General features: G+C 44.2%; 1 protein-coding gene across 5 annotated transcripts in view; it reads right to left on the bottom strand.

The window, feature by feature from the left end:
- The window catches only part of FAM107B (family with sequence similarity 107 member B), a 78,204-nt gene that overhangs the window by 4,042 nt on the left and 60,648 nt on the right, over positions 1-13,514 (bottom strand). For all 5 annotated transcript variants that reach the window (XM_086334263.1, XM_086334265.1, XM_086334262.1 and 2 more), the window contains exons 2-3: positions 10,427-10,610; positions 600-750 (exon numbers count right to left, since the gene is read on the bottom strand). In XM_086334263.1, coding sequence (XP_086190389.1) covers positions 600-750; positions 10,427-10,554 — 279 coding nt within the window. In that variant the 5' untranslated portion in view covers positions 10,555-10,610. The remainder of the gene's footprint in view (positions 1-599; positions 751-10,426; positions 10,611-13,514) is intronic.

Raw genomic sequence — 13,514 nt, 5'->3', positions numbered from 1 at the left:
GTTCATGGGGTCACAAAGCGTCGGACACGACTGAGCAACTGAACTGAACTGAACTCCCAACTAGAAGATAAGTCCTGGAGACCTAATACATAGTCCAGGGGTTACAGGAAGCAAAGCAATTATAAACATGAACATTAAGAAACTAGAACGCTCCCTACCACTAGCTGCTGCTGCTGCTGCTAAATCGCTTCAGTCCTGTCCGTGCGACCCAGCAGACGGCACCCCACCAGGCTCTGCCGTCCTTGAGATTCTCCAGGCAAGAACACTGGAGTGGGTTGCTGTTTCCTTCTCCAATGCATGAAAGTGAAAAGTGAAAGTGAAGTTGCTCAGTCGTGTCTGACTCTTAGCGACCCATGGACTGCAGCCTACTAGACTCCTCCGTCCATGGGATTTTCCAGGCAAGAGTACTGGAGTGGGTTGCCCTTGCCTTCTCCGCCCCACCACTAGAAGAAAGGGTAATTATATGACAGAAGTGTGGGCTAACATTACAATGACAATTGTGATACAAATGTATAAAATCAATGTATTTTCCCTCAAACAATATTTTATGTCAAATATCTCAATAAAAAACCCCCACCTTTACCCCCAATCACCCTTACCTGCTCCAACTTCTGCTGCCGTTTTAATAGTTCTATTTCCAAGTCAGATTTCTTCTTTTGTGCTTCTTCTTCCTTCTGCTTTATTACTTGATCTCGTTTTCTCTTTTCCATCACTTTCTGCAGTTCTGGTTTATTCTGAGGGGCAAGACCCCTGCAAAAAAAGCATTAACAAATTACTTTGCTGAACACCTCAAACTAATGCAATACTGTACTTCAAAAAAAATTTAATTGAAAAAAAGTAAAAAAAAATTAAATTGAAAAAATTTTTAAAGCATTAACAAAATTTGTAATCTAATGGATACATTTTTCATGATCAGAAATTTAGGCACCAACCACAGAAGGGCCCAGTAACTTAGCATGACTGTGACGCCTACTACCAACTAACAGTCAGCACTGAGGAGCCTCAGCAATTCACAAGCATGGAAGAAAAGGGCAAGGGCATCTTTTTAAGAGTAAGCAAAACCCGCCGCTCAATAAAATCTGTACTGCATGCCAGATACTAGGCCATGCAAGGGAGGCTAGTGTCTGTGGTTTGTGGGGGGAGTTCAGGAATAGCACGCTCATTCAGAGCGTGTGATGGTCACCTATACTGGAGAGGAAGTTGCCTCCACCCAGAATTCCAGGGGAAGTTTCCCAAGATGGAGCCCCTGACCCCAAGTATTAAATGCAGCCTGGAGAGAAGCTAGCAGAAAGCTCAACAAAATGGCCCGGAAACCTCCTCCAACCCTCCCTCTTTCAGACTTGGGAGAGGATTCTCACACACCCCAAGGCACACCCAAGGCTCCATCACTGCTGGGGTTGTGGCCACGGCAAATCCAGATCCCGACTTCCAGGCCAGTGCTCTGGAACCATTTCAGACACACAGTTCAACTGCTGACAATGCTTGGAAGTCAGGCTTCAGGGAGCGATGGATCAGGCTGCCAGCTCTTCATATGGGGCGAAACAAAACCCAAACTTAGGTCATTCCCTGTCAGCTCTCATCTGAAAGGTTTGAGCCAGGTCAGGGGAAGGACATTCATTGACACTTTCATAGAAGGGATTTCTATGCTAAAATCAGCTGGGATTTGCCCAGTCTCCATTTCTTCAGCCAGGGTTGTTGGCCAGGTTGTTCCTCAGGGTTTGGCCAGGTTGTTCCTCCAGTCTGGACTCCCCCATGCCCCGACCCTCTGTGCTGGCTTAGCTGCCCACCCTCCTGTTCACTGTCCTCCCTCTCTTGAGCCAGGCTCCACTGCCCCCTAAAGTGTCTCAACTCTGTGTTCACACTGATGACAAAAACACAACAAATTACAGAACAGGAAGAGCATTATCAAGGTCAGACAGCCAAGGGGATAAGTGACAGTGCTATCACACTCGCACCCACGAGCACACACACAGCCACAACAGGAACTCGTGCTTGTCTGGGCTGCAGGAAACCAGCTCTGCTGGATCAGCCCAGGACCGCGGAGGCCCATGTGCCTCCCTACACACCTGCCGGCCTCAGTGATGATATCATCACTGAGGAGTCTGTGCACCGGGCCCATCAATCTCCGTGGCTGTTCTCCAAACTACTCCAATCAGCTAAGGCAACTAATCAACCAGCAGTCATCTGAATAACTTAAAGAATTTCCAAAACATGTTCTGGTTTTAAGAATCTCAACAACACCCTTGCTTCAATCTCTTTCAAGTTCACCCTATCATATTTTGCAAACTAATCATACTTGCAAACATCATACTTCTTCATCTATTGGAATTTTTAAAATTCTGGCATCTCTCCTCTCTACCTACTTTTAAAATCACAATAAATGATTTTTTCAAAGCTGCTGTTTGTAAAGTAAAGATGAGTATAATCCATCACTGAAGATAAAGGACACAAAATAACATGTATATCTTCCCTTTCCCCATTTTCATTAGCAGAACCTTTGGTTTAAAAAAAAAAAGAAAATACTAAATTCAGCCATATTTCCAGTGAAATAGAGGAGGCTATTTTGTGATTTAATTACAATTTGTTTCCCAGTTATTAAGATTGTATGAGGTGGAGAGAAGTATAGGCAGACTACTCCAGAAACCAAATCTTTACTCAGTGCAATAAAAAAGTTGCTTACGGTACTTTCCTCCTATAGACTTAGGTGTCACTGAGCACTGGAAAATCTGTTTGTAAATAATCTGAAAAAGACCCACTGAGCTTCATGACTATTAAAAACTCTCACTATGACACTTACAGAGTTAAGGGATTTAAATTATAGAATTAAGAACTTAGCTACCTGCACAATTTAAATTTCAAACTATAATTCACTGGAGAAATTAACCTCAACTGTTATTAAGTGCTTCTGGATTATGCAAAAGCTGTTGAACAAACTGATGTATGATGCATTAAGCTGGCACTCTACAGAAACATGTGAATGGGTTTAACTAATACACATATTCATTTTCTGTTCAAAGATTTTACCCAATAGTGCAGTAAGATAAAATATTTAGTAACACAAAACTCAGGAAAATGGTGCTTATATGATAAATGTCCTGCACTTATAATAGTCAAGAAGTCATACAAATTGAATTAATATTTTATTAAGCAGCTCACTTAACTTTGTGCTAAATGGAAAAAGGCAAGCACTACCTATGTGATTCTCTGAGTCTAAAACTGGATCAGACTGCCCAGAGAGCATACACAGGCAGAAATTAGTTTCTCTCAAGTTTCATAAAAATGACAGTATAAGCCTCTGCATGACAACATTGATTATCTTTAATCCATTCTGACATATACAATTAACAAGAACTTTCAACTGACAACTTGGTCTGGGGGCCATGGTACCACTCAAGACCAACAGTTATTCCCAAATTGCTTACTGTGACTTTTATAGTGGACCAAGTTGATTTTTTAAATTAGTAAGTCCTCTTTGAAAAAAACAATGTTTTTTAGGGCTTCCCTGGTGGCTCAGATGGTAAAGAATCTGCCTGCAATGCAGGAGACCTGGGTTCGATCCCTGGGTTGGGAAGACCCTCTGGAGAAGGAAATGGCAACCCACTCCAGTAATCTTGCCTGCGAAATCCCACAGACAGAGGAGGAGCCTGGTGGGCTACAGTCCATGTGGTCACAAGAGTTGGACGTGACTTAGCAATTGACACTTTGAAAAAAAAAAAAAAGTTAGGTGACATATACATATTAGCAAGACAAGAAGTGAAAGCGCTCCTCAACTCCCCCAGTCAACATCTACTGGGCACACCATTCGCATGGTATTCTAGGTGAATGGTGGCTCTGAAAACTGTACAAGATAGAGGCCCTACACCCATAGACTACTCCCCACTCCTGTGTGCATTTGTGCTCAGTTGTTCGATTGTGTCCAATTCTTTGTGACCCCTTGGACTGTAGTCCACCAGGATCCTCCGTCCATGGAATTTTCCAACCAACAATATGTTGCCATTTCCTCCTCCAAGGGATCTTCCCAACCCAGGGATGGAACCTGAGTCCCCTGCATTGGCAGGTGGATTCTTTACCACTGAGCCACCTGGGAAGCCCTCCCACTACTGCATCCACAGATAACTTCCCATCTAGTCTGTGCTCCCCTATACTACCTGTACCTTTATCAGAGCACAGAAGTGCCAAAATTTTGCCACGCCTACAGTGAGACATTTAGGTGGTTTCCAGTTGTCCCTGATGGAACACAAGGAGGCGAGAGACTTCTTCGACCATTTATATCTGTGCTATCCAAGTATTTCTGTTGGCAACATTCTCAGAAGCAGAACTGCTGGCTAAGCATCTGCATATTCTGGATTTGGATGTGGATGGCCAAATCACTTTCCAACTAGGCTGCAACAATTTATATTCCCACCGTCACCAATGAAAATGTACAGACAACTTTTAAAGGTCCCTTTCACTTTTCATAGAAACCACTGAACACATCTGGGGCCGAGTGGACCACCCCACCTCCACGGCGGCCACACTTAAACCTGTGACAAGGAAACCATCATGCGGGTCAGCACCGGGCAGAGGCAGGTCTGGCACAAACCCTAACACAACACATTCCCTTCCCCTGTCTACCCAGCCAAGCCTCTTGGCCTAATATTTTCCTTTATGGGGGAGGAGGAGGGTTGCCTCTGGTTCTCCAGCCCTTGATCTTGAATCTTGGAATCTTCTGGTTTGGTCGGCCCACATCTACATTGTTGACTGAGCCCTTTCTACCTGCATGGATTCAAATGCAAATATTTCTACCTCAACTTCCCTTATTTTCTTTTCATGTTGCACAACAATAAGCATTTATTGAGGAACTAATTGTTTGTCTAGCAAAGCACGCCGACTGCAGAAGGTCCTGGAAACTGCTGACTGAAAGGTGCAAGCCAAAGATCCAATGATAGGGATGCAGGGTAGCTGGGTATTCTATATTTGTCCCAAAGGACTCTTTTTAGAAGGGCTTCCCTGATGGTTCAGTGGTAAAGAACCCACCTGTCAATGCAAGAGACATAAGAGATGCGGGTTCAATCCCTGGGTCGGGGAGATCCCCTGGAGGAGGGCATTGCCTGGAGTATCCCATGGACAGAGGAGCCTGGCAGGCTACAGTCCATAGCGTGACCAAGAGTCAGACACGACTAAAGTGACTTAGTATGGATACTCTTTTTAGAGAAGGCAGATTCTCTCTAAATTATATCAGAAATAAGCACTCTTGAACACTGATCTTCCAAGTATCAAAAATAATGCCTCTTGCAATCTGCCATTTTATGGAAATAGCTAAAGACTCTGAGAACCCTAACACAAGGTCCTAATCGTCAGACCAAGTGGCATGACCAGATCAAAATATAAAGACTTTTTAGGGACTTCCCTGGTGGTCCAGTGGTTAAAATTTCATCTTCCAATGCAGAGGGTGCGGGTTCAATCACTAGTCAGAGAGCTATGATCCCACATGCCTCTCAGCCAAAAAAATCAAAACATAAAACAGAAGCAATATTGTAACAAATTCAATAAAGACTTTAAAAATGGTCCACATCAAAAACATCTTTTCAAGAAAAATTTAAAGACTTTTAGCCTGAAACTTAGGTGGGTCCAGAAGCTGGCAAACAGAAGAGCAGAATCCTTGAAGGAGTACAGGACGCGGTTTGAGAACACCTATGAGCATGTGCTCTCCCAAGCATGGACTCTGCTTTTGTCTTCTGATCCCTAGAAGGTGCTTCCAACAACTCTTTGAACTGCAACAGAGCTTTGAGCCAAATACGCAGCCACAAAGAGCAAAGGTTCCACAAAGCTTGTTCTGTGATCTCGGTTCTGTCTTCCTCTCCTATTCCTACCCCTTCTTCTCAGTTATATATTATTTTTAAAATTATTTATTTATTTTTCTGGGCTCCAAAATCACTGCAGATGGTGACTGCAGCCATGAAATTAAAAGACGCTTACTCCTTGGAAGGAAAGTTATGACCAACCTAGATAGCATATTCAAAAGCAGAGATATTACTTTGCCAACAAAGGTTCGTCTAGTCAAGGCTATGGTTTTTCCTGTGGTCATGTATGGATGTGAGAGTTGGACTGTGAAGAAGGCTGAGCACCGAAGAATTGATGCTTTTAAACTGTAGTGTTGGAGAAGACTCTTGAGCGTCCCGTGGACTGCAAGGAGATCCAACCTGTCCATTCTGGAGGAGATCAGCCCTGGGATTTCTTTGGAAGGAATGATGCTAAAGCTGAAACTGCAGTACTTTGGCCACCTCATGCGAAGAGTTGACTCACTGGAAAAGACCCTGATGCTGGGAGGGATTGGGGGCAGGAGGAAAAGGGGACGACAGAGGATGAGATGGCTGGATGGCATCACCGACTCGATGCACGTGAGTCTTAGTGAACTCTGGGAGTTGCTGATGGACAGGGAGGCCTGGTGTGCTGCGATTCATGGGGTCACAAAGAGTCGGACACGACTGAGCGACTGATCTGATCTGATCTGATTTATCGGGCTGTGCCAAGTCTTAGTTGTGGCACTTGGGATCTTCAATCTTTGTTTGGGGGTTGCAGGATTTTAGTTGGGGCGTACAGGATCTAATTCCCTGACCAGGGATCAAACCCAGGACCCCTGCATTGGGAGTGAAGAGTTTTCACCACTGGAACACCCGGGAAGTCCCTCATTCATATTATTATTAAATTTGATTCATAGCTGTCTTTAAAGATATATATAATTAAAGACATACATAATTCTATATTGATTTCAACCCTTTTTTATTCCAAAAAGCTACTGTGTCACCTTGAGAAGACTCTTTAGCCTGGTACCCTGAAGAACTTCCCTTCATTCACATATCAAATTAGAACAATTCCAAAACAACACACACTGGGTTTCTGAAAAAAATCATTGGATAAAATATGGGAAAGCCCTTTACCAGTTGCAGAAAGGTCAATAGAATTTCATTACAGTACAAACTAGTCAGCAAGTATGACAATCCTTTAACTGAATATATACATACTATCAGGGCTTCCCTGCTGGTTCAGATGGTAAAGAATCTGCCTGAAATGCATGAGACCCAGGTTTGATCCCTGGATTGGGAAGATCCCCTAGAGAAGGAAATGGCAACCCACGCTAGTATTCTTGCCTCAAGAATTCCATAGACAGAGAAGCCTGGCAGCCTATAATATAGTCCATGGGGTCACTAAGAGTCAGACATGACTGAGCAACTTTTATTCATTCATTCATACATACTATTGATGTGATACTATTATTTGGTACTTAGAAATAAAAAGCCAAAGTTGTGAAAAAAGCATGTGTATTAGAAGATGAATATAAGAGAAGAAACCACTTTAGAAGTCTTTACTCTAAAACCAGTTGTATTTCTAATAAGAGGATTCTACCAAATTAAGATTTTACCTTTGAAAAAAACCTAAAGAAGTAGGATAAGATATACTCACTTGATTTTGCAACTTTTATTTTTTTAAATACACTTCTACAACCAGATCAGAACTCTTCAGAGAAAAACAGGAAAAGGCAATAGGGATTTTTCAGATGCTGCGGCAGGATAAGTAGAAAGATGGAAGGTGCTTACTGAGCACGTCTTACATAGGTCAGGTATTTTAGTAGGTGTTTATGCACATTCTCCTTCATTTTCATCTTTATAAGAAAGATTATTTTTATCCCTCACTTAACAGATGAAGAAACAGATCTCAGGAAGGAAGACCTTGTCCAAAATCATAAAAGGTTGGGAAGATCCCCTGGGGAAGGGAATGGCAACCCACGCTAGTATTCTTGCCTGGAGAATCCCATGGACAGAGGAGCCTGGCAAGCTGTCCATGGGGTCACAAAGAGTCAGACATGATGTAGCGACCAAACAACAAGTTAAATGTTGAACCGGATCCATACCATTTCTCCCTGACCTCAAAGCCCACGTGCTGTCTACACCTTGGTGCTCAAGAGAACATGAGCATTCTCTAAAAGCAGCTGAGCTGGGCCCAGCTAAGAGGTCAGCTGTGCAAACAAGGAGAGAAAAGCACAGGAGAAAGGCCAACAGGAAGATGCTGCATCCTCACAGGATGTATCTACTGCAGGAAATCTGGAAACAGATTCACTGCACAAACCAAACCAGTAATGTTCTACCTGTAGAGGTATGACCCAGGCTGCTACATACATTTCTGCAGAATAGTCTAGAGCCTCTAATTCAAATAACGACTATGCTGCCAATTTTGGTTTACTTTTGCCTCTATTTCTGACATGGAGGCTTTTTGTAGATGTTACAGAAAAAACACAAAACCAACAACAGTTTGAACTAGAATGTTTCTCAGAGATCAGCTAAGTGTCCTAGTGCTATTTGACAGACAAGGAAACTAAGATCCAAGAGATAAAGACAGACAGAAAATTTTTTGTTCAGAAAACCATTTAGCTACTCTCTTTTAGAGGATATTAAACTTTCCATCTTCCCAGCAAAATGCAGATGCGGTTTCTCAGGAACAGCTTCCAAATTCTCTGGCCTACTGAGGAACTTACATAGTCCTGTTTTACTTTGGGCATGATGATACCCATCTGGTTTTGTTGTTGTTTTAACTTTTATGTGATGAAGACAGGAAGAAGTTAAGCACTTACTCAAAAAGGATCAAACTCATATTCTGTTGAATAAGGGTTAACCCAGCAGCACACTGTCGTGTTGGGGACAGAAAGCAAAACACATCACCACTTCTGGAGGGAGAGATGTAGTCACAGAGAGTTCCCAGGACGGGAGTTAGGAGTTCTGGCCTAGGTATACTCAGACAGAGAATTACCAGAAAAATGCCCCCTCATATCCTTGTTAAAAGGCTTTATTTTTAATTAAGCCTTCCTTCCAAAACATTACCCCAGTGCTTAGCTTTGTCTGCACATCTTTCAGTTCAGTGAGTAGTAGCCACCCTTTCACCAAGGCAGAGCAAACAGTGAGTGGTTGAGTGATCCAGTTTCACAATTCAGGTCAACAATTTTAGTCTGAAGACCCAAAAACAGTTCTAAATGAAGCTTAACAGATCTTAGAGAAAATAACATGTGTCTTACATACTCAGCTCTACTTTCTCAGCTCTCCTAGCCCAGTGATCTTGCTTAGAATCACTTAAAGAGCAGAGTACCAGCCATAAAAAAAAAAAATGAAATAATGCCATGTGCGACAAAATGGATGGGCCTAGAGACTATGATACAAGGCGACGTCAGAAAGAGAAAGACAAATACCATATGATATCACTTACTTGTGGAATCTAAAATACAACACAAATGAACTTATCTACGAAACAGGCTCACAGACACAGAAAACAGACTCATCATTGCCAAGGAGGAGGAGAACAGGGGAGGGATGGATTGGGAGTTTGGGATTAGCAGACACAAACTATTATATACAGAATGGATGGACAACAGAGTCCTACTGTACAGGGAACTATATTCAATGTCCTGTGATAAACCATAATGGAAAAGAATATATATTTACATGTATAACTGAATTACTTTGCTGTTCACCAGAAAGTATCACAACATTGTAAATCAACTATATTTCAATAAAATAAAATTTTTAAAAATTTAAAAAGCAGAGTACACCAAACCCAACAATCAAAATTACATTATGACACAGATGGAACTAACAAATGGTTTACGAGGAAGACAGAACGTAAACGTTTTACTCCTCTCCAAAAAACAAATAGTAATAATAAAAATGATTGTAATCATTTAAAATGCCCCCTAAAAACAAACAAATGAAAACACAAGAAAGGGGGTCCTTATCTATTGTTAAGTCAGATGTGGTTCTAGAGACTTCTCTCTGCCACTCTACAAATGCTGCTGCTGCTGCTAAGTCGCTTCAGTCGTGTCCGACTCTGTGTGACCCCATAGACAGCAGCCCACTAGGCTCCCCAATCCCTGGGATTCTCCAGGCAAGAACACTGGAGTGGGTTGCCATTTCCTTCTCCAATGCATGAAAGTGAAAAGTCAAAGTGAAGTCGCTCAGTCGTGTCTGACTCTTAGCGACCTCACGGACTGCAGCCTACCAGGCTCCTCCGTCCATGGGATTTTCCAGGCAAGAGTACTGGAATGGGGTGCCATTGTCTTCTCCCTACAAATGCTAAGGTTGGCATTATCTGGTTTTCACGTTTCCCCAAATATATGGGGAAACAATGTACTTCTCTTTGATGAAAGACATGCTCTTTTATCCTTAATCCAGCCTCTTGCGTACACATTCTAAAATATGTGTCCACCTGAGAAGGGGACTCAGGACCACAGAACCTTGAGTGATCCTGGGGGCAGCAGCTGAGCCTATAGACGGGTTTACATCATGGATGTTCTGACTCAAGGATGCGCGAAGGAATAAGGAAGCTTTCAACATGGTCAAGAAACAAATCTAGTTACCTCAAAAGTCCCCTAAGGAAAACTTTGCTCAAAAAGCCATCATACCTTTTCTGATTCATAAGAAGTTCTCTGTGAAGGTCTTGATGGTTCCGGGACGTCTTAACAGGATTGACTAGTTTCTGAGGCCTAATGAGTTCAGGATTGTCATCGTCTATATAGTCTGGCTCGGCCATGATGTTTCTCGGGATGAGATACTTGTCCTTGGGGTCAGAATCCTCCAGTGGGCTGTCTGAAACAGAACGATGAGAGTCATTGTGGTGTCGGTTCAGACGTCTGTCCACCCAGAGCAGAGGCCTGGGACAGCCGAGCACATCCTCCAGGGGGCCTCCGCCACTTCACTGGAAACCCTCTGAAGCTCTGTCTTAGCCATGGGGGGCAGCAAGGAGCAGGAGAAGCCCACTTGGTTCTGGGAGCAGACAACTAAAGCACAGGAGAGTCCCACAGCCAGACGGGTCCCCACCAGGCTCACCGTGAGCTTCAGGTCACACAGGTCTTGCCCACCACTGTGTCTGAATACCCGCTGAACCCACAATGAGCACCTGGGCACCAGACCCAGGTCCTTCACACTCCCTTCAGCCTCCAAATTCTAAAGTTCTAAAAATGTACAGATCCCAGAGCCCACATAAGAGGCCAGCAGCTCCCCAGGGGCAGATCAGCCTTCTTATCCTGCCAGGCTACTGGTCCCTGTCTCCTTCCCACTCCTGTGAGCACCCTGGAAACTTCATCCCGTTCATAGCCTTTTGCATCTTTCCTCAAGTGGCACCTTCTCAGAGAGCCCTGACCTCCTCCTAACTGCCCTGCTTAAACTTGCAATCCCACCCCAGCCCTTCCCTACTTCCTCCAAATCAAAGGTTGACTGACTAGTCACTGGCCACCTAGAGCAGATGCTCCTGAGGGCAAGGATTTCATCTGCATACACACCCCACCCCCCAGCTGCCAGAACAGTGCAGGCGCAGAGGGAGGGACCAGACAGCAGAGCCCAGCTCTTCACACTCGTTGTCTAGAAGGAAGAGGAGGCTTCACTGGAGAACAGAACAGACCACCCAAAGTGGCTTATTTCTGGGCTTGGACTCTGTTATCAGTACGTGAAAGGAACACATGACGTGATGACCCCTGGGTCCTGTGTTCAATTTAAGTGCGTGTGTGTAGAGGCCCCTGGAGAGTGGGGCACATGTCTCCTTCCTTCGTCCCCTGCAGCCTCGATACACAGCAAGCACCATATGAAAACGTGTCATATTGTGTGAGAAGGAAGAGAAAAGGCATGGGGGCAAGAGCTGAGGGGACATGGCTGGCTGAGTGCAGGCTGAAACCCCGGTGGTCCACCTGGCAGGTATCCGATTGCTGCGGACCCCTAGGCATGTCTCTCAGTGCTTACCCAACCCTGCTCCCTCTCCCCAACATACATAAATCTTTCAAGATAACCAACACGTCATTTTATGCCTCCCTGTCCTGCAGGATGACTAAATTTTCCAAACCGAAAGTCAGAGGCAGGGCCTCACTACAGCAGAACATCTGATAGTGGGACTTCCCTGGAAAGTCCAGAGTACATGCGCGTTAATCTGGCAAGAGCCGTGCCCCCAGATGGAACAGGGATCTGAGAAGAGGGCAAGGGCAGGAGGGAGGATCCCATCTGAGCAGGCTCACACCCAGCACTGCCCCCTGTCCCCACCTCTCCAGGTGAGTCGAGAGTGGTCCCCCTCCCCTGCATCCTCAGAGCCCCAGCAGCACCATGCAGATGTATTTCCGGTACAAGAAGCATCCTTACACCTGGGAGGGCTTCCCCAGTGGCTCAGTGGTAAAGAGCCCACCTACCATCACAGGAGACACGGGTTTAATCCCTGATCTGGGAAGATCACCTGGAGAAGGAAATGGCAACTCACTCCAGCATTCTTGTCTGCAGAATCCCATGGACAAGGGAGCCTGGCAGACTACGGTCCATGGGGCCATGGACATGACTGAGCGACTGAGCACTCGTGCACACACACACCGTAACCATAGATATCTGTCTATTCTGTGAAAGAGCCAGAACCAGTTCGTCTCCAGTTTTAAATCCAAGGGTCCAGCCAAGTGTCTGGCACATGGCAGAAGCTGAATAAATTTTGAACTTAGTCAAATCTGTAATAAACAGAAAGAGGACAGAGCCTCTGTGAGCAAGCTCCTAGATGGAAGACAGGCTCCATCTTTATTTCTGCCCATGACCAAGGGAGGGTGTGTGTGTGTGTGTGTGTGTGTGTGTGTGTGTGTTTACACACGGGGCAGGGGGGCAGGGAGGAGAGACGTGGCTATGTGCTTCCATGGACGCTGGCATGGGGGTGGGGGAGTGGGGGTATAATCGAAAAGAATAAAGATGCAATCTCAAGTAGAATTTAGAAATAAGTAAAATGGGTCCAGAGGCCGGTAGCTACAAGTAGGAGTCTTGGGTCTCAAAGTCATCAGTGATGTTTCCTGAATCTCTGAACTGTCCTCAACAGCAGCCAACAATTTCCCAACAATTTAGATACAGCACCTGTGGGTACGTGATCACACCTGATCCCAGCGACGGTCCTATGAACAGAAGCACTAGAATCTTTATTCCACAGACAATAAACAGAGGAATAAAAGTTAAAATAACTTGCCTAAGCTAGTTTTGCCAATAGTGTAAATCTCAGACTTGAAAAAAAATGAAAATTAACACTCTCTGATCTTAAAACTCATGTTCTGTCTACCAAATTACAATGTTTCCTATTTTTAATAGAAAGATCTTTTGAAAATTAACATGAAATAAAGAGGAAAAAAACAAAGAATAAATTAAATCAACTAAAACAGAAAAACTGTAGCTGCATCATTTGTATATTTTAGGTATAAATGCATGGCCAAGCAATAATATACATGTCTCTAACAGATTGGGCTTCCCTCGTAGCTCAGTTGGTAAAGAATCTGCCTGCAGTGCAGGAGACCCGGGTTAGATTCCTGGGTTGGGAAGATCCCCTGGAGAAGGAAATGGCAACCCATTCCAGTATTCTTGCCTGGAGAATCCCATGGACAGAGGAGCCTGGCAGGCTACAGTCCATAGGGTTTCAAGATTCGGACACGACTTAGCAACTAAACCACCACCACCACCATCTAACAGATTAAACCAAATATTCCTTAAATG

The sequence above is a fragment of the Bos grunniens genome, chromosome 13, assembly GCF_055505025.1.
Source record: "Bos grunniens cultivar Pamir isolate PY7600 chromosome 13, Bosgru_T2T1.0, whole genome shotgun sequence".
NCBI lineage: Eukaryota > Metazoa > Chordata > Mammalia > Artiodactyla > Bovidae > Bos > Bos grunniens.
Note: the sequence above shows the minus strand (reverse complement) of the source record. Positions and strands in the feature narration are given on the sequence as shown.